Genomic DNA, 21,886 nt, shown 5'->3' on the forward strand with positions numbered 1-21,886 from the left:
CAGCCCCTGCAGTCAGGTTCTGAAATCTACATGGAGTATATTTTTTGTTTTGGTAGAGTTGTTTTTTCGTTTTGTTTTATTTTTTGAGTCATATCTTGTGGTTCTCGAAGATTGTGTCTGACTCTGAGCTCAGGGATCATTCCTAGTAAGGTACAGGGGACTAAATGTGGGCTTTGGGATCAAATTCAGGCTGACCAGTTCTAAAGCAAGAGTCTTAAGGGCTGTACTATCTCTCCAGGCCCTGAAAAACTTTTTTTTTTTTTTTTTTTTTTTGTCACACCCGGCAGTGCTCAGGGGTTCCTCCTGGCTCCATGCTCAGAAATCGCTCCTGGCAGGCACAGGGGACCATATGGTTATGGGATGCCGGGACTCGAACCATCGTCACACCTTACCTCCATGCTATCTCTCCGGCCCCGAAAAATACTTCTAATGCAGTCTTCTGTGCTGTGTGTGTGTGTGTGTGTGAGAGAGAGAGAGAGAGAGAGAGAGAGAGAGAGAGAGAGAGAGAGAGAGAGAGAGAGAGAGAGATTACAAGACCACTTGCCATATAGGTCAGTGGCACAATTCCTTCTCCCAGTCTTTCTCCTCAGTTCTTTCCCTTTGGATCTGGGAGTGGCTGGAGTTGCAGGAAGCTGGATCTGTCAGGGTCCTCTTGCGAGTTGACCCCAGGTGAGGGTACTACCTAAAACTGAGCTAAGAGAGGAAAAAATTCTTGCTACTTGTATTTTTGTGCCCTTCACTGCAGAAGTCAGGAATGAGGTCAGCAAAGGCATAGATGACCAGAACCTAAGGCTCTGGAATCAGTCATTTCCTGAAAACACAGGGGTCTTCCTGGACTAAGAGAAGTCACAGTAGAGACGCCTACATTCAGTGACTGCAACTTCGTCACCCCTCCTAAGACTCCTAACCAGCAACAAGTACCAGCTCTGGCTTCAGGAATGCTCATGAGACAATCAGGCCCAGAGTAATATCCTGGGGCCTCCAACTGGACAGCCCAATGCAGGAGCCTGGCTGTGGCCTTTGAGAAAGTCCCAGGGCAGTTGCGATGTGAATCACCACCCAGAACTGTTCATGCTGCTGCTTTCAAGTCTTTGATGTTCCATCATGATGGTGGACATGGGAAAGTGATCTCACAGAGAACCGAAACATTCTGGATGCTGTTCTGGCAGCTGCAGATGAGTAGGCAGGGTACTTGTGCTGAGTGGCAGTAGAGCAGCAATGGCTCAGCCCAGGAACATGTGCTCACTTCATACATGCACATAGTTTGGCCTCTAGCTTAAGGCTTGACAGATAAGAAGAGAGGAGCCCACACAAGGCATGCCAGTACACTTTCTCCCCAGCTAAAGGTGACAAAGGTGCTTACAAGACAGACAAACGTAACCATTCCTTTCTTTTGCTCTTCCTTTATTTTGGGTGGGGGGGGGGGGAGATGAGAGGATTGGGGCACACATCTGGAAGTGCTCAGAGATCATTCCTGGTAGGACTTGGGGGTTCATATGTGATGCTGGAGATAGAACCTGGGTTGACATGGACATGGCTAGTGCCCTGCCCACTGCACTATCTCTCCAGCACCATACTGGGTCTATTTGCTTATAAAAAGACAAATCTTAATCAGGTGTGAACAAAAATATCATGCTTTGGCAAAGGAAGTAGAGGCTTAAAATTATAGGTAAAAAAGACAAGAAGCAATTCTTTTCCAAAAGCACTGTTTTTATTTATACAGACTCCTAACCACATCACTGGTAGGAGGAAAGCGAGAAGTTCCCTCTTCAAACCAGAGGCCTCCATACTGTAGATCAGTTGTTACCAAACACAGAGGCACCAACTTGGTGTCTTAGAGTTGGCAAGTTAACTACAGATTAGTCTCTCTCTGCTAGAGCAACAAGATGAGCGTCAATCTCTGCTTCTGTAAGAATCCTAGAAGGCAAAGAGAAAAACTCACAACTCTGACTTTTAAAAAGCTTTTAAATGCACAAAATTTCAAATAGTAACAAACTATCCTATCTTCCACTTAGCCTCAATGATCAATATATAGTCAATCTGTAAAGTCAATCTGTATACCCACCACACCTTTACTATATTTTTAAAAGATATTACCATCATATCAACATCATATATATGTAAAAATATTTACCTATTTGCATAAAATCTAGACTTTTATTCAGAGCAAAATACCTTTAACTATGATATATAAATGACCTAAATTAAATAATGCTAAGCTACAATATGTTCTCTACTTTAGTTCCTATATCAAAATGTCTTTATATACTATGTAATGTCTTTCATCATCTGTGAAGGAATAGGGTACTCCTGTTTGAACATAATTTTCCCTAAACTATGCTCCCAAAGACATCAATTGCTTGGCAATTTGTAATGTGACCTGGTACTACTGGATTCCTACAATAAAATTTGTCAAAGTGACATGCTTTAGTGTGAACTTGGGCAATAATGGATTTGATGCTTATGAAATAATGTATCCTGGTTTGGTTTTTTTCTTTTTTTTTTTGTTTGTTTGTTTGTTTTTTGGTTACACCCAGTGATGCTCAGGAGTTACTCCTGGCTATGCACTCAGAAATTGCTCCTGGCTTGGAGTGCCATATGGGACACTGGGGATCGAACTGAGGTCCCTCCTGGGTCAGCCACGTGCAAGGCAAACACCTATTTCTTCAGCCCCATACTGGTTTTAAGTATTCTCACTATATGACAGAATTCATAAATTATTTGCAAGGGTTCTTTGAAGACAAGGGATAGAATCTAATTTCAAGGCAAGGTTTCTAGAGTCAATGCCATGGTTCCAAAGCAGTGGCCACTAATACAACCAAAAGATAATCTCCCACTCTCTGTAACTCTTTCCCCAAAGATCTCCCTGGCAGTGAGGTAGCCACTGAGAGCAAAGTGGAAAAGATAAACTCCCAGACTTCAAAAGGAACCATGATAAAGCAGCACAGAACCCCCTCAAAGGGCAATGAGTGAAGATTGTAATTCTGAGGACTAAATCAGTAATAGCCATCTAGATAATCTCTTTGAAAGACTTCAGCGGATGTTTAGGATGCTTAATGAGCTCAAAGAAACAATATAACAGAAGGCTAAAAAAGACATGATTTCTTTTTTTGGGGGGGGAGTACACCCAGAGGCACCTTAGAAATCACTCCCAGCAGGCTCCGAAGGCCATATGGGACCCCGGAAATCGAACCTGGGTCAGCTACGCATGAGGCAAATGCCCTACCTGCTGTGCTAACGCTCCTGCCCCCAAAGACAAGATTTCTAATAGAAGAGGTTAAAAAAATCCAACAACATTATAAATGCCTCAGGACAAAGATACCCCCAAATTACATGTCCTTTAAAGATTTACATTTTTCTTCCGCTGGAATATCACTGTTTAGAAAAAACAAAGGCACATTTTTGTTTTACTCTGTTCTCAGGAATCACAGGGGATGACATGGGAGGTGGGGATGCAAGGCAAGCACACTACTGGCTATACTATTTCTCTAGTCCCAAGGTATTCTTTTTCTATAGAAAAAAGTTAGAGCATACATTCAATTTTTTCCCCAAAATGTACTGATTTAACACAAATACTTTATATGAAACTTCCGTAGTATAGTGTCTCTATTTACAATATTGTGTGGGAATTTGGAGGCTGACCAGTGGTGGTATGTCTACAGAGACAACACTAGGCCAGTACTATGATCCCAACTTGATCTCTGGCTGCATGACGTTTGTGTGGATAGCAAGACCTGAATGCAAAACACAGCCAGACACTGCTATCAGACATAGATGAAAACCATGCACACATTACAGCAGCCATTTTTTTTAATCCTAAAATTCCTTAAATCTTTTTATGCTTCTATCACCTGCAGAAACAAAAGCAAACTAGGGTTAAAGCACAGCAACAAAAACTCTTCATGTATAAGTGGATCTATGTTAATTAAAATGCTATTCAGCAGTTCCATAAAAATATTTTTATTTCCCCCCACTCCCACCCCTCATCCAGCAATGTTAAGAATTTACTCCTGGCTCTGCGCTTCAGGAAGCACTTCTGGTGAGCTCAGGGGATCATATGGGATGCTGGGATGGAACCTGGGTCAGCTGTGCGCAAGGCAAGCACCTTTCTCACTGTGCTATCTTTCTGGTCCCACATCTGTGAATTTTAACTTAAGTATTTTTCACAATTAATTAGAGTATCTGGGTCCATGAAAGTAAATGAATATATATTCAAGACTCCATAAAAATGACACATTAGAGCTGTAGGCTGATTTGTGGGAGTTAGTCACTGAATTAAGAACACAGAAGCGGGGCTGGAGAGATAGCATGAAGGTAAGGTGTTTGCCTTGCATGCAGGAGGTCGGTGGTTCGAATCCTGGCATCCCATATGGTCCCCAGAGCCTGCCAGGAGTGATTTCTGAGCATAGAGCCAGGAGTAACTCCTGAGCGCTGCCGGGTGTGACCCAAAAACCAAAAACCAAAAACCAAAACAGAACACAGAAGCATTTACAACTCAATTAGCTGTGTCTAAAACTTGGGCTTTTCAAAGATCTCGGATAGGATCTGATGGCTATCAGTATTTTATAATGCACTTCAAAGTTCCACTTAAAATAGCTATTAAATATTACCAAAATTGTAACTGAAAACTATGATTTTTGGGAATAAATGTCTCCTTCTTTTTTTTTTTTTGGATTTTGGGCCACACCCGGCATTGCTAAGGGGTTACTCCTGGCTGTCTGCTCAGAAATAGCTCCTGGCAGGCATGGGGGACCATATGGGACACCAGGATTCGAACCAACCACCTTTGGTCCTGGATTGGCTGCTTGCAAGGCAAACGCCGCTGTGCTATCTCTCCGGGCCCAAATGTCTCCTTCTTAAATGAAAAGAATATATTAACATTTACTACTACTTCTTCTTTTTTTTTTGGGGGGGGGGGGTCACACCCAGTGGTGTTCAGGGGTTACTCCTTGCTCTGCACTCAGAAATCGACCCTAGCTAGCTTGGGGGACCATATGGAATGCCAGGAATTGAACCATCATCTCCTGGGTAGGCCGCGAGCAAGGCAAACGCCCTTCTGCTGTGCTATCTCTCTGGCCCTACATTTATTTCTTATACCAAGGTTACTTTGTGTTATCTGTTATTAAATATAAACTCTCTGAAGGAAAAAAAAAACAATTATATCTGACTTGATTAGCCAGTAAATTTTAAAACAATTCTCTCAGATGGTGAATTACCATTACCAAAGCCACCATCCCCCCCCCCCCCCCAAAATAAAACAGACCATTATAAAGTACCAACATTCTAGAAGGGAATTTCAGCAGGTTAAATTTTGAATACACAGGGGCTGGAGCAGTGATGCAGTGGTAAGTCTTGTACACGTCTGACCTAGAACAGACCATGGTCGACACCTGCCCCCATCCCATATTGTCCCCCAAGCCAGGAGCGATTTCTGAGCGCATAGCCAGGAGTCATCCCTGTCACTGGGTGTGGCTCAAAAACAAAACAAAACAAAACAAAACAAAACAAAAATTTGAATAGATAGCAATGTAACTCACCTGAATTTAGGATTTTCAACTGTAACTACTCCAACTTCTATTTCTGAAGGTTTGAAATCAATTGATAAAACAGTAGAAAGGCAAGTAATTGCAGTCTGAAAAAGAAAATAAAAACGGAACAGTATTCTTCACGGATTCCGAGATTTTCCCATACTAAGATAATACTAATCACAAATTCATGATTTGATGTTCATTTCTGCTCTGTTAACTATGTTATTGATTGCTTAGTTATGATATACCTGTTAATGACAAGAAATATTTATTTCTACCAAGCTGGGTCATAGGTTAAACATTTATACACTATCTACTGGGCACTGTGCTCAGCACTTCAGTTAAGATGAAGAAAAATATGATTAAATATGTTCCTTCAGAAAATATTAGTAACAATTTAAGAATGTTTTAAATGATGCTGGAGAGGTATCACAGTGGTATAGGGCCTTTGCCTTCCTTGCAGCCAACCCGGTACAGACCCAGGTTCAATTCCTGGCACCCCATGGTCATCCAAGCCTACCAGGAGCAATTTCTGAGCGCAGAGCCAGGAATAACCCTGAGAGCTGCTTGGTATGGATGGACCAAAATAAAAAAAACAACAAAGAATGTTTTAAATGGTTGTGTATCTATTATCATTATGTAATTATGAATGAAATTATGGGGGGGGGGTATAAAGAAGACACAATGTCTCCTGAAAAAAAAAATAACTTTGCCTCTGTTTAGTATAAGTCAACTAAAATAATAAAGGGGCTGGAAACAATAGCACAGTGGGTAGGGCATTTGTCTTGTACTCAGCTGAACTAAGTTCCATCCCTAGCATCCCATATGGTCCCTCAAGCCTGTCAGGAACAATTTCTGAGAACAGAGCCAGGAGTAACTCAACTCTTGAGTGCTGTCAGTAATGGTCCAAACCATCCCCCAATTTTTTTTTTGGGGGGTGGTGAATCGGGGTTACTTCTGGCTCTGTGCTCAGAAATCACTCTTGGCAGGCACAGGGGACCATATGGGATGCTGGGATTCGAACCACAGTCCGTCCTGGATCGGTTGCATGCAAGACAAACGCCCTACTGCTATGCTATCTCTCTGCACCCCCCCATTATTATTATTGTTTTAAATTTTAGTTTATTAGATGTGAGCATGCATAAGTATATCACATATTTTTATACATAGATATACAAAAATTCATAAAAGTTGTGAGACTATTAGAGCATGAACAGGAGATCATCTAAGATCAAATCTAGGCATTGACACCTGTAAGTCATCCTTCTGCGCTACAAATTGAACCACTTCTTCCACCTCTTCCTTTCTTTTCTCATCTTTTTTCTTCTCTTTTTCTTCTTCCTCTTTCTCCTCCTCCTCCTCTTTCTTCTTCCTCTTCTTCCCCTTCTTCATCCTCTTCCTGGGTCTCTGGAACTCCAATGATTCCTATGTTGTTTCTGTTGAATTTATCAAAGACTTCTATTTTTATCTGTCCACATTCTTTGAGTAGTTTATCCATTGTCTGATCTTTTGTTTTAAGCTGTATGAGTTGTTCTGCATCTCATCCTCTGGCTTACTGACCCCGTCCTCAGGTGCTGCTCTGTTGGAGAGGCTTTCCATTGAGGTTTTCATTTCATCTACCAAGTTTTTCAGACCTGTTATTTCAGTATGAAGTTTTCTGATTTCTATCTTCATATCCTCTTGATTCTTATTTGTGTTCCATTCAACTTGATCTATGCTTTCTTTGAGCTCCAGGAACATTCTCCATATTCTCTAAACACCTTATCTGAGAGGATATCTAACTGGTTGGTACTTTTCGGGTAGTCATCAGAGCTGCTATCTTCGTTCTCTATACATGGGGTTGTCCTGCATTGTTTCCCCCATTGCCACGCAAGTTATGTGGTTTTTACTATGTGCTGTGATGGAATTCACGAGTTAGAAGATGCGCATGTCGCAGAGCAGCTGCGCTCCTCTGGCTCCACCTGTATTGGGTGGGGACAACTTTCTGGGTTTGGGCCCTAGAGAGATTATGTTTGATGGTGTCTTCTTAGCTGCCTCACAAAAAAAGCAGGCAGGGAGCAAGGCAGCAGTCCTGTATAATGGTCTCATGTGGGGCCAGAGAGATAGCACAGCGGCATTTGCCTTGCAAGCAGCCAACCTAGGACCTAAGGTGGTTGGTTCGTGTCCCATATGGTCCCCCGTACCTCCTGCCAGGAGCTATTTCTGAGCAGATAGCCAGGAGTAACCCCTGAGCACTGCCGGGTGTGGCCCAAAAACCAAAAAAGAAAAAAAAAAGGTCTCATGTGCCAAACACATGGCAGAAAATCAGCCCCCATGTTTATTGGGTAGTGACAGCTTACCGTGCGTGTTTGGGCCCTGGAGAGATTTAAGGTGTCTTCTTGGCTGCCTCACGCAGAAAAGTCCTCCCAGATTATTAATACAGTATATTTTTTGTTTTTGAGTCACACCCAGCAGCATTCCTGGCTCTATGCTCATAAATCACACCTGGTAGGCTTGGGGGACCATATGGGACGCCGGGATTCAAACCGCCATCCTTCTGCATGCAAGGCAAATGCTTTACCTCCATGCTATCTCTGGCCCCAGAAGTACATTAATTTTTAGAACTGCTTTTTTCTTAGACACTCATCTAAATATATGTACCCATATTTAATACATTTTTCCCCCCCTTCTAAATATATTTTAAAACATTTCTTGGCAACTAGGGATATGGTTTGCTGGTACAGTATTCTAGGTTTAATTCCCTATACTTCAAAATTAAGTAGATATATTTCTTGGCAGTAGAGACTTCTTTGATCTATGAAGTTACTAAACATCTGTATAAAGTTTTTTAAAAACTTGCGAATCAAATGAACAATCCCATAAAGAACCCTGTTCAAGTTAGCTGTACTTTTTCCACCTGATCAAATTTCTCTGCTGAATCATCCTTCATGTATAATTTTTTATTTGGAAAATATTTACTTCCTTGAGAATTTCTGAGGCTGTTTTTTCCTTATGATCATTAGAGCAATATGACTTGACCTAACCTTTTACTTTTACTTCCAGGAAGATTAATCTAGATTTGAGTCACAACTATGCCTTGGCCTAGCACTAGTTCCTAGGCTTTTATTATTTTTGCATTTCATATATTTTGGTGAAAGTCATTTTGAATATATTTTTAAATTATATAGAGAACTAAGTGAATAAAAACAGTCCTCATTTTGTGCCCACAAAAGTTGAATGATATAGTTTAATTCTTAAACCAACAAATGTATCTTGTTATATAACCCAGAAAAAGCCCTCATCACTTGTCAGTTTGGCAAAGATTCCCCACTCCCAGTTTTTAGGCCACACCCAGCAGTGTCCAGGCTTGCTCCTGGCTCTGTAGTTAAAGGTCATTCCTGAGGACCGAGCAATAGCACTATGGGCCTTGCACGTGGCCAACTCAGGACAGATCCCGGTTTCATTCCCCGAATTCTATATGGTCCCCCTTCCTCCCCCGAGCCTGCCAGAAGCAATTTCTGAGCACAGAGCCAGGAGTAACCGATGAGCAAGGCTGTGTATGACCCCAAAACCAAAACAAACAAAACCCCCAAACAAAAAAAGGTCAGTCCTGTCAGTGCTTGGGGGCTGAAACCAAGTCAGTCACATTCAAGGCAAGCGGTGTCTCTCTCTCTCTCTCTCTCTCTCTCTCTCCCCCTCCCTCCCTCTCTCTCCCTCCCTCCCGGCTAACTTACTTCCACTGTCTGTTCAAATGTCCAATCAAATTTCTTCTTTACTTTTTTTTCAAGGAAGCTGGTTGACTCCGTTTGTTTCACTCCTGCTGCTGTGGCTTTAAACCCACAATAGTAACCTGCAGGATCACACTTGTACACCTGAGGGCCTTGCTCTTCATCTATACCAATTAAGATCATACCTAAAAGAAAAGGAAGACCTTAATTAAAGGTAGATCTATATACAAAATTTTCCTCTAGTTGTTGTGAGGATACAGCTGTTGCAAGTAAGAAGTAAAAATTCCATTTCAGAACTTTTTTCAAATTTAAATTATCACAAATGCAGTTTTCTTTCTTTTTTACTGGACACTGGTAGGGATAAGATTGATATCTAGACAAGTTTCCTCAAGCCAGTGCCATATTCTGTCAAACAATTCTTTTTTCTTGGGGGGGGGGGGGAGGATCACACCTAGTAGTTCTGAGGTCCTAAGTCCTGAGAACTTACTCCTGGCTAAGTGTTCAGCAATCACTCTTGGTGGAGGGACATATGGGATTAAGGTGTCCTGGGGATCAAAGCCAGGTTGGTACGTGCAAAGAAAGAGCTTGCCTGCTATAGAATCTCTCTGTACCCTCAACTAATCTTCTAAACCTTGTTAATGCCCAAAGTATGTTCTTGTGAATATTGATCCCTCAATGAAGATATTATACTTCTTACTTCTTTTAGAATATTTACAACTGGGGCCGGCGAGGTGGCGCTTGAGGTAAGGTATCTGCCTTGCAAGCCCTAGCCAAGGAAAGATCGCCACCTCGGTTCGATCCCCCCAAGCCAGGGGCAATTTCTGAGCCCTTAGCCAGGAGTAACCCCTGAGCATCAGATGGGTGTGGCCCAAAAAACCAAAAAACCAAAAAAAAAAAAAAAAAATATTTACAAAATATTTACAACTATATATAAAATGTCCTAAAACATTCTTTTATTTTTTTTTTAAATTTTTGGGCCACACCTGGTGACACTCAGGGGTTACTCCTTGCTATGCACTAAGAAATTGTTCCTGGCTTGGGGACCATATGGGATGCCAGGGGATCAAACCTGTGGTCCATCCTGAGTCAGCCGCGTGCAAGGCAAACACCCTACTGCTACATCATCGCCCAGGCCCCACATTGTTCTATCTAACTCAGCATCATTTAAAAACTTTTTTGTTTTTGTTTTTTTAGGGCCACACCCAATAGTGCTTAGGGCTTATTCCTGGCTCTATCCTTTGGGATCACTCCTGCTGGATCGTGAAATCCCTATGTGGTTCTGTAGCATCCAAGCCAACTATTTTAAGCCTGTACTAGTTCTTTGACCCCAAGAATTCAAGCTTTTGAAGGATGCAATCAAAATTTGATTTTAGGATGATAATTTTTTTCGGCCACACCCATTTGACGCTCAGGGGTTACTCCTGGCTAAACACTCAGAAATTGCCCCTGGCTTAGGGGGACCATATGGGATGCCGGATCGAACCGTGGTCCTTCCTTGGCTAGTGCTTGCAAGGCAGACACCTTACCTCTAGTGCCACCTCACCAGCCCCTAGGATGATAATTTATACAGTGATGTGGAAGAGCAGGAGAGTGAGAATAAAGAGTCAGGCAAATGAGACAGAAAAAGAAACAATTAAGTAAAAGAAAACATCTAGGAAAACAGCATTCTGAGATAAAAGTTTAAAATCTTGGGGGGGGGCACGAAGAGATAGAATGGAGGTAAGGCATTTGCCTTGCATGCAAAAGGTTGGTGGTTCGAATCCTGGCATCCCATATGGTCCCGAGTCTGCAAGGAGCGATTTCTGAGCATAGAGCCAGGAGTAACCCCTGAGTGCTACTAGGTGTGACCCAAAAACCAAATGTGTGTGTGTGTGTGTGTGTGTGTGTGTGTGTGTGTGTGTGTGTGTGTGTGTGATTTCTGAGCATAGAGCCAGGAGTAACCCCTGAGTGCTACTAGGTGTGACCCAAAAACCAAATGTGTGTGTGTGTGTGTGTGTGTGTGTGTGTGTGATTTCTGAGCATAGAGCCAGGAGTAACCCCTGAGTGCTACTAGGTGTGACCCAAAAACCAAATGTGTGTGTGTGTGTGTGTGTGTGTGTGTGTGTGTGTGTGTGTGTGTGTGTGTGTGTGTGTGTGTTGGACAGGGGCCACAGGGAGAACATTTACCTTGCATGCAGCCAATTCCCCAGCATCCCATCTGGTTCCCCAAGCCTGCCAAGAGTAATTTCTAAGAGCAGTTTCAGGGTAATCCCTGAATGCTGATGGGTGTGGCCACAAAACAAACAAACAAAAAACCTATTAGACAAGTAGCTAGTGATATCAAGTATCACTTGATACTTGAAAAAACCTATTAGACAAGTAGCTAGTGCAGCAGGTAAGGTGCTGGTCTTGCACATGGTTTGATTCGCAGCTTCTCACATGGTTCCCTGGTCCCCACCAAGAGAAATTCCTGAATGTAAGCCAGGAATAACCATTGAGGATCATCTGGGCTGGCCCAAAACCAAAAACACCCCAAAATCAAACAACTTTATTAGACACATGGGCTAGAGATAGTATAATGGATAAGGTGCTTGCTTTGCAATATGGCCTACCTGGATATCCTTGATACCATATGGTCCTATAAGCACAGTCAGGAGTGAACTGAGCACAAAACCAGGAGTAAGTTCTGAGCATAGCCCAGCCAGGTCTGGGCCAAAAACAAAAACAAAAAGCTAAATTAACAACAAGGGGGCAGATACAGAAAGCAGAAATCTATGATAAAAATAATTGTTCTTTTTCTAACTTTCAAACTTGAAGCAGCTCGCAGGGGCATGGAAAAAGAAATTAGGTTAAAAATTAGGTTTGGATGACTGCTATGCAGGTAATAAATAGTCTCAGGTAGAGCTGAAATTATGGAAGAGAGAGGGCCAAAAAAAAATATTTGAGGTACAAGCAGAACAGGATGAACTAAAAAAAATAAGAGTCATTGAAGAACTCTAAAGAGAAGTAATTTTTTTTTTTTTTAAAAATATGGAACGCTTCACGAATTTGCGTGTCATCCTTGCGCAGGGGCCATGCTAATCTTCTCTGTATCGTTCCAATTTTAGTATATGTGCTGCCGAAGCGAGCACAAGAGAAGTAATTTTTAAGTGAGAAATCAATACATGAGCAACATTATCAGAAATAAGCATGTACTGTGTTCAATTTTGCATGCTCACCTAAATCTAAAATTATATAAAAATCTCATTAAAACTTTACATAGGGGCTGGCGAGGTGGCGCTAGAGGTAAGGTGTCTGCCTTGCAAGCGCTAGCCAAGAAAGGACCATGGTTCAATCCCCCTGCATCCCATATGGTCCCCCCAAGCCAGGGGCAATTTCTGAGCACTTAGGCAGGAGTAACCCCTGAACATCAAATGGGTGTAGCTCGAAAAAAAATTTACATAGAAATTCACTTAAAAAACTTTAAAAATATGGTGTACGTGTAGGTATGTGTGTGTGCGATGTGCGCACGTGTAAAGATAAAGGTACATCAGGTAGGACCGGAGAGATAGCATGGAGGTAAAGCATTTGCCTTGCATGCAGAAGGACAGGTTTGAATCCCAGCTGGCATCTCATATGGTCCCCCGAGCCTGCCAGAAGTGATTTCTAAGCGTAGAGCCAGGAGTAACCCTTGAGCACTGCTGGGTGTGACCCCAAAACCAATAAATAAATAATAAATAAATAAATAAATAAATAAATAAATAAATAAATAAATAAATAAATGTACATCAGGTAGGGTATTTCCTTGCATGTGGCCAACCCAGGTTTAATCCCCAGCATCCCATATGGTCCCCTGCACTCCTCCAGAAGTTATTCCTGAGTGCAAACCAGGAGTAAGCCCAGTGCACGACCAATTACAGAGGCCAGAACAACGAAACAGTGGGCAGGATATTTGCTCTGCACACATGCATACAGTTCCAGAACATCACCAGGAGTGATTCCTAAGCACAGAGCTAGGAGGAAGCCTTAAGCACCCCTGGGTATGGCTCAAAATACTAGAAAAGGGAAAAATTTTTTAAAAATATATAAATCGCTGGCATGTGTGTGACTGATTCTTTTGGGTGGTCAAAGAAATAAGTTTCAATGTTAATTGAAATTTATACCCAATTCAGGTCTATCCACAGGATCAGTACTTTGGAATTTTAGTAGAATCCCAAATTTTAAAAAGCCTAGCATAATAAGTTGAAACTTTCAAATACAGAAATACTTAAGAAAATGTCTTCATACAATATAAAGTGTGAGAATAATGCCAACTACCATAAAACTTCAGGCTTATTAACTTATAAAGATTTTCTCACCTTATTCAATTTTCAAGCTCCTTAAGCTCTCAATGTTACTGTAATCACTTCCCTTCCCTTACACATGTTCTTGTAAAACATACTGCCCTCACACACAATACTACCCCATTTCATTAGTGATTTGCTGAGAAATTTTACTGTAAGTGATTTAAGGATATTAGCATACTTACAGCAGCCAAGAGGCCTCATTTCAGCATTCTGTGTGTACACCTGAGAAATGTCAGCAATTCTTTTACACAGCATGTCCACAGGAATCTCGTAGCCATACTTGTACTTCCAGTTGGCTGCCTCATAACGTGCCCTCTGCACTTGGGATCTGCTGTCAGCTTTAGGCACAAAAAAAGCAAGAGTTTACTTCTTTAAGAAGGAAGTCTGAACCTAAAGACACTTTTTCCACTATGTATCAATGCATGCATCTCTGCACTCAGAAATCACTCCTGGAAGGCTCAGGGACCATATGGGAAGCGAAGCTGGGAGTCTGTCCTGGGTCGGCCACGTGCAAGGCAAATGCCTTACCACTGTGCTATCTTTCCAGCTCCTGTAATGCCCTTTTATAGAAAGCTATTTATCAACTATCACCAGTACTTTAAGTAAACCATAAACTCCATAGGAGCAGAAGAGATAGGAGAGACAACACAGGGATAAAGTATTGTCCCCTTGCAAGGCATGAACCTGGTTAAATCTCAGCATACAATCCTCAAGCACCAACAGGAATGGTCTACAAGCACAAAACTAAGAACAGACCCCAGATATTGCAGGATGTAGCTCAACCTCATGTCTGCTCCCCACACCCTCTTAAAAAGTAAAACTAAAAAAACTAAAAACAAAACGATCCCTAATGAAAAATTTTTTTTTTATTTTGGGTCATACCTGGTGCTGCTTAGGGCTTATTCCTAGCTCTGCAAATGTGGTGCTAAGGATAGAACCCAGATATGCCCCATACAGGACAAGAACCCTTCGTGCTGTAAATTCTGCCCTCCAAAGAACAAATTTTTAGTTTTCTTTCTCCCTCTCTCCCCATATATGGAGAGAGGAGAACTTTTGAACCACATCAGGAGTATGTCTTGGCTGCTCATAGTGGTACCCAGGCAACCATGCACTACTAGCAGGCAGAGTCCTGGGTTACCACACTCCAATTCCTCTGAGTTATCTCCCTGGCCTGAGAATATATCATTATTTTATAGACTTGAAATTCTGACTTTAGAAACTGGAAACTGGAAACTCATAAATTAATCTACATCTGACACATGTCATTAGTACCAGGTTTGAGACAGTAACTTTCATTCCTGCAGACTACTACTACACCTGAAAACAAAAGCACTTATGTATGGGATCAGCCTCATTTCCTCAACAAAAGATAAAGATCCAACTGTATTTATGATTTCAAAACATTTCTTAGTAGCTTTGAGGAGACTATGGAAGACAGCAATTACACTCATTTTCCTTGAATGGTGTTTCAGAATGAATACAAAATGCAAATGTGACTTGAAGAAAATTACAAATCTAAACAGACATCAGCTGATACCTGTCATTCCTGTCATCACACAGCCAATGTTTTCAGTTATCTTGAATAAGTGTGTCACTGTGCTGGAATCCAGTAACTTGTCCTGATAAAGCAAACCAAGGTAATTAGAAGAAGAAAGCCATAGGCCTCCTGTAGTTATAAAAATATTATAAATTGTAATATTTCTGTTACATTATGGATATATGCATTATACATATTTTAAGTGTTTAGAAAAACGACAACTACTATTCATGCTTTTGGTATACAAAGTTATTTCGCCCTACCACAGCCAAAGTGCCACGAATCTTCTAATCCACTTCCCTATCCTTACTCCACTCCCCAACTCAGCTTGGGAATTGCACCTCTGTTGAAGTTCAAGGGTTTCTTTTCATTCTTAATTGTTTATTTCTTTTTTTTTTTTTTAAATATACCACATGTCTTTTTCTTGATTTTGTCTAACAGCATACCCTTTTGTTTCATCCAAGTTGTAGCAAGAGGTAGAGTTCATCTTTTCATATAGCTGAGTAGTATTCCATTGTATGCATAGACCATAATTTATCCAATCATCTGACATTAGATGTCTGGGTGATTCCATCTTGGCTATTGTTGAGTTTGATTTGCTAAAATTCTGTTGAGGATCTTTGCCTTTATGTTGATTAAACATATTGTTTTGCAATTTTATTTTTTAGCAATGCTGCTGTCTGCTTTGGCTCTTAGGATAACATTAGCCTGATAGAGGCTAACAAATTGCTTCTCCAGCTTCCTCAAAGAATTTGAGCAATATTCTCTTTTCAAGTTTGAAAAAGCTTCCTAGTAAACTTGTCTATGAGACCAGAAAGATGTTTCAAAGGATTTGACCACATGCTTTTCATGTAGAAGTTTGGGGTTCAACCAGACATGTATGGCACTTGAGCACCAACTGCAGTGATCACAAAGCACCAAGCCAGGGATGGTTTGCACATACATCTCAGTATCCTGACATTTTTATTTTGGGGGAGATTTTTGAGTACTGTTATAATTTCCTTACTACTATATGGTATATTCAGGCTTTCTATTATCTCCTGATGCAGTCTTAGGAAGGATCCATGATTCTAAAAATTTGTTAAATCTTCCCCCCCACTCCCCATGTTAAGTATTTTCTTAAGGTTCTTTTATTTAGTGACATGAAGACACATACAGTAAATAGTCTTATATGTTCTGTATTCAATTCTTTGGGGTGGGGGAGGAAGCTCACAAGTGGTGGTCAGGCAGTCTGGGAGACCCTCTTGGTAATTTTTGGCTAGCTAAGCTACTGGCTGACTTTAGGACATAAGGATGTAATACATAGATTTGGTCTGTGCAATTACAGAGACAACAAAGGGCCATCTAGATGGTAATCAGTAGCTCTCAGGGAAAATTCTGGCAATCCTTGAGGGCCATGTGATGCTGAGGATACTGCACAAGGCTGACTCTTGTTTATGACCCTGGCATGACATAGGGTCCCTTAACACCACCAATGATCACTCCCTATACAGAGCCAGAATAAGTCTGAAAAAAAAAAAAAATCCAACAGACTGAACAGAGCCAGGAAGATTCCTAACAGACCCAAGTCATTCAAGTTCATTCTTAAGGCCAGAGACAATACATTTGCCTTACACATGGCCATCCCAGGTTTGATTCCTGGCATTCATATGACACTCCCCACCCCCAATCACTGCCAGGAGTGATCCCTGAGTGTAAAGCCAGAAACTGATCCTGAGCATCTCCAGGTATGGCCCTAAAACAAATATCAAGTTCATTCTGAGAGTACCCTTTACTACTTTTTTTTCACATTTAATATGTATGGTTTTTTTTTGGGGGGGGGGGTGGTGGTGGTGAGGGGCCACACTCAGCAGTGTTCAGGGATCAGTGCTGGCAGTTCTTAGAGGACAATATGTGGGGAACATATGTGGTGTCAAGGACTGAACTCAGATTGTCTGCATGCAAGGCTCAAGCACCCTATCTGCTGTAACCCATGGATTTTTTTGGTTACTGTTCTCCTTCCCACCCCTTCACACTTTTTTTGTTTTTAGGGACTTCGGGCTACATTCAATGTTGTTTGAGACCTCCAGTGTAGAAAAGCATGTATTCCAAAAATTTGAACCCTCTTTCCAGCCTCATTCATGTTTTTTCCTACTTCTGAGTGGTTTTCTTGCCTGAAGAGATGATTTAGAGGTCATGAATGTCTTTAGCTGTTACTTGTCTAAAGTCCTTTTTTCTTTCAAATCTGAGTAATAATCTGGCAGACAGAAGTATGGTTGGGGCTTTTTTATATTTATATTATATATATTATATCTATATTATACCAGGGGTTCTCAAATTTTTTAAACGGAGCCAGTTCACTGTCCCTCAGACCATTGGCAGGGCCAGACTATAGTCTAAAAAAAAAAACTATGAACAAATTCCTATGTACACTGTACCTATTTTATTTTGAAGTAAAATAAAAAATAACAAACAGGAACAAATACAATATTTAAAGTGAAGAACAAGTAAAATTAAATCAACAAACTTACTAGTATTTTTTTTTTTTTTTGATTTTTGGGTTATACCCAGCATCGCTCAGGGGTTACTCCTGGCTCTGCGCTCAGAAATCACTCCTGGCAGGCTCAAGGGACCATATGGGATGCCAGGAATTGAACTGGAGTCTGTCCTGTATTGGCCGCATGCAAGGCAAACACCCTACCGTTGTGCTATCTCTCAGGCCCACTTACTAGCATTTCAATGGGAACTATGGGCCTGCTTTTGGAAGGCTGTAGTTTGAAGACCTCTGCCTGAGACTGAGAGGAGGAGTTGAAAGAGAGAGAGAAGGAGGGGAGTAGGAGAGTACTGCGCACATCCCATAAATGTACACTGCAGGCCAGAATGAGTCAGCTGCTAAGTTGATAAATGTCCTTGGCAGGCTGCATATGGCCAGTGGGCTGTAGTTTGAGAACCTCTGTATTTTAACATTCCCCTTTTGTCTGTTGAATTATTTGATAGAGATACTTGAGACAGTTCACAGGGATAAATTCATACTTTTGCGTGTGCAAGGTTGGGTTCAACATAGTCCAATGTAAGCACCAAGAGCATGTACTCCCAAATTAAAAAAAAAAAATCATTACTAGGGGCTGGAGAGGTGGCGCTAGAGGTAAGGCATGCCTAGGGAGGTTGCAGTTCACTCCCCCCGAGTCCCATATGGTCCCCCCAAGCCAGGGGCAATTTCTGAGCACATAGCCAGGAGTAACCCCTGAGCATCAAATATGAGCCTTTGTTTTTCTTTTCTGAGACTGTATTTCTTGTCATTTTGATTACAATATGTCTTGGGCTTAGAACATTCTGGGATTTGTGGATCAAATTAAATCTCTCTTCTCAGATTGGGTAAATCTCAGCTGTTTCTCCCCCTTTGTGCTACTTCTATCTCTGTGATGATAACATTGCTCCTCTTAGTGCCAGTCCATAAATTTTTATGTTGAATTTTAAAAATTATTTTCTTTTTGGAAAAAACAATTATTTTCTTTTTAGATTCTTTACTTTTTCTCTGATTCCAGTTCTGCTTTTTCCATTCTTCTGCTGAGACCCACTATTTTGAGTGTGTGTTTATGTTTTAAAAAAGCTCAGGCACTATGCACTTCGTTTCTTTCATATTTTTCTTGAGTTTGCTGATTGTCTCTCTCACTCATTTGCTGTAACTGTTATTTGGAAATTTTCCTCAAGAAATTTAGAAAGTTTCAGTGGGTTTGAAAATCTTACTGGGCATTAGTCCCCATTAGCTGATGATGATAAATCTCTCCATTTCTTCATTATGTCTGGTGTTATGTGAAGGTGTGAGGTGGAGAGCTGAGCATAGTCTGGCCTGAAAAATAACCAATGGCTCAAGCTTACTAAACTGAGTCAATGTCTGTAGTTCTGCAACTGTGTAGATGTGGGGGCCCACTAGGCATATGTGACTGCTGCATGTGACACATACCAGTCACAAGGCTACTGGAATCTGCGGTCACAAGCTCATTGTATCAGCTATTTTCCTAAGGTCACGGAAGGCAAGTATTAAAGCATCTATAACCCAAGAAGCCTTGTTATAAATTATGGTATTTGCATATGCCAGTACCTAGCAGTCTACATTCAAGCTAGCCTAAATAATGATCCCACACGGGCCCGAAGAGATAGCACAGCGGTGTTTGCCTTGCAAGCAGCCGATCCAGGACCTAAGGTGGTTGGGTTCGAATCCCGGTGTCCCATATGGTCCCCCATGCCTGCCAGGAGCTATTTCTGAGCAGACAGCCAGGAGTAACCCCTGAGCACCACCGGGTGTGGCTCAAAAACCAAAAATAAAATAAAATAAAATAATAATGATCCCACCCAAGTTTGACCAGGCATGGACTCCAACCAAATGTTCGATGTGGCAGAGAGGAAGGTGGCTGACAGTTTTGCCTTTGTTCATACACAGTCTCCTTTCTGACTCTAGGTTTTTTTTATCCACTACCTACAACCAGTCAGAAGCAGGAGACCTGTTCCCCTCTTAGTGAAGGCACATCTTACTCTGCCAACTACAGTTCCATTCTTCAGTTTAATATGGTGACATGTGCCCTCAGGCACTTCCTACTTTAAAAGGCTGTTGAAGTTTGCAACTATTTAGCGCCAAGTTCAGTTTTTAAAAGCGTAGGAGCTAATTCCAGGCTTGCCATTCAGTTTCTCAGGTCAAAGTTTTATGTCTTCATTCTCCACTTTACCCCCTCTCCCCCATCATTAAAGCTGCACTTTTTAGCTCTGAAATCAAACAGCTCTGTATTCAAAAACACAAATCTCCTTCACAGGACAGTGACTGGGGTTCTCTGGTAGACTTACTAGAAGGCTGCACCTGGGAGAACATGCTCAATTCAGGTGAGATGATCTCTTTGTATAGCAGCTACAGAACCACTCTCAGATCCTTCTCTTCTCAGCCATCTCAACCCTGTCTTTAAACTACATTTTAAAAAGTAGGAAGGAGACTCAATTTTCCTTTACTAGATGTCAAGTTTCCAGAGATCAAGACCCTATAAATCCCCAAAATTTGTTTCAAGGTCCCTGAATATAAAAAGACCAAATCCCACTGTATTGATAATCATAGTAGTGTTTCATATAGCAATTTGTTGTAATGAACTGAATTGTTTATAGCTGCTTCATAACTCTGGAATGATGTAGTCAACAGAATATTAATAGGTTACACTATAATAGAGCTCTGTATAAACTCATAAAAATATTGAATTATATTCAGTAATTACTGGTTAATGAGCAAGTACTTACAGGTACTTTCTTCTGTGTAACAATTACTGCACAATCTTTCCCTCTGACAGCTACTGATGTAAGGCCACCCTGGTTAATAGCCTTAAAAGCATATTCTGTAAAATAGGACATTTTTAAAAAAGTGATTGTATTATCATAGATCTGTACAATATGTTATAAAACAAGCAGTCATTATAAAGAGTAAGATAGAACCATAGCACCTAATAAGGAATGCTGTCAAGACAAGCAAAGTTGAAATAATAACAATAACAAATCAGTTAAACCAACTCCATTTCCTTCCACTTTCATTTTTTACTTTGTTGTTGTTGGAGGAAAGGGAGCGAGTCCCTTCCAAGCTGTGTTCAGGAGGTGTGGGGCTCCATTGGTAATTCTCAGCCAACTGGGTCAGTGTGTTCAATACAAGGGCCCTAGGATAGGTGCTATTTGGGTCCTGCAGTGCCAGGAATCCCAGGTACCCCGGCCCTGCAAGTAGTCTCCACGGCTGCACTTGATGATGCTTGAATGACCATGTGGTGACAAAAATTAAACTAGGGTCATGTACATGGTAGGCATGAGCCCTAACTGCCACACTATCTGCCAGCCTGCCTACTTTCATTTTAATCAGGCTCAAATAAGATATTTCTAATTGGGGCCAGAGTGACAGCACAGTGGTAGAGTGTTTGCCTTGCACGTGGCTGACCCAGGATGGACCTCAGTTCAATCCCTAGTGTCCCAAATGGTCCCCCAAGCCAGGAGCGATATCTGAGCGCATAGCCAGCAGTAACCCCTGAGTGTCACCGGTTGTGGGCACCCCCCAAAAAAAAAGTTTGCTTTGTGGGCATTATGTCTACTAAGTCTGGTTTGCCCAGATCAAATTTAATTGTTTTAATTTTTCTCAAGATTTACCACATGCCAGCCTTTGACTAAAACCTAATTTGATCACATACTGTCTTATATCATATACTGTGGTTTAATGACTTCATACTGATATTTTTTCTATTAAGTTTTCCTTGATTTTCATGATTTTCAGTTTTCATCTTTCACATTACCTTCATGATTCTTGAGACTGTCTATAACCAGCACCAGCCCAGGCTGTTCTAATCATTCCCAGGTTAAAGACTCCCCAGATGAAAACAGTATGGCAACAGGGGCCAGAGAAAATTCAAAAGGCTAGACCCTAAATTTCATCCCAGGCATTGTCAAGCCTCCTAAGCTCCTGAGCAAAACAGAAGCACATACTGGTTGAAGAACTGAACTATCAGGCCCACACAGCTGGGTTCAGTGTCATTGGGAATAGCCCCAGGTAGACCCTGATATTGCTTGTGAGGCCCTCCGGGAAAAAAGGTTCACAAAGTGGTAGCATAAAAATGTACCTGTCTTTGCAGACTGTGATTAGATGAAATTAGCCCTATTATATATTTCTGTAATAAATTTAATATCACATATTTTAAAATTAAGAAACAAATATAAGCTCATTGGGTGCAAGAGATAATATGTGTGTATGTGTGTGGATAAGAGTGTGTAGGGTGTTTACCCTGGCACCCACATAAACCAGGTTCCATACCTGGCACAACA

The 21,886-nt window shown here is 41.3% G+C and overlaps 1 protein-coding gene and 2 non-coding genes across 3 annotated transcripts in view; all 3 read right to left on the minus strand.

The window, feature by feature from the left end:
- Positions 1 to 1,689: 1,689 nt before the first annotated feature.
- PSMA6 (proteasome 20S subunit alpha 6) overlaps positions 1,690 to 21,886 on the minus strand; it is a 30,016-nt gene continuing 9,819 nt past the window's right edge. The window contains exons 2-7 of the mRNA XM_049766827.1: positions 20,333 to 20,427; positions 15,077 to 15,158; positions 13,722 to 13,877; positions 9,242 to 9,420; positions 5,538 to 5,632; positions 1,690 to 1,917 (exon numbers count right to left, since the gene is read on the minus strand). Of these exons, the coding sequence (XP_049622784.1) occupies positions 1,860 to 1,917; positions 5,538 to 5,632; positions 9,242 to 9,420; positions 13,722 to 13,877; positions 15,077 to 15,158; positions 20,333 to 20,427 (665 nt within the window). The 3' untranslated portion in view covers positions 1,690 to 1,859. The remainder of the gene's footprint in view (positions 1,918 to 5,537; positions 5,633 to 9,241; positions 9,421 to 13,721; positions 13,878 to 15,076; positions 15,159 to 20,332; positions 20,428 to 21,886) is intronic.
- On the minus strand, positions 3,617 to 3,799 carry LOC126002458 (small nucleolar RNA SNORA23). The gene has a single exon (XR_007493157.1). It is a non-coding gene; the product is annotated as a small nucleolar RNA SNORA23 (small nucleolar RNA).
- On the minus strand, positions 12,239 to 12,345 carry LOC126003010 (U6 spliceosomal RNA). Its single transcript, XR_007493557.1, has one exon. It is a non-coding gene; the product is annotated as a U6 spliceosomal RNA (small nuclear RNA).

This window comes from Suncus etruscus, chromosome 2 (assembly GCF_024139225.1).
Source record: "Suncus etruscus isolate mSunEtr1 chromosome 2, mSunEtr1.pri.cur, whole genome shotgun sequence".
NCBI classification, from domain to species: domain Eukaryota; kingdom Metazoa; phylum Chordata; class Mammalia; order Eulipotyphla; family Soricidae; genus Suncus; species Suncus etruscus.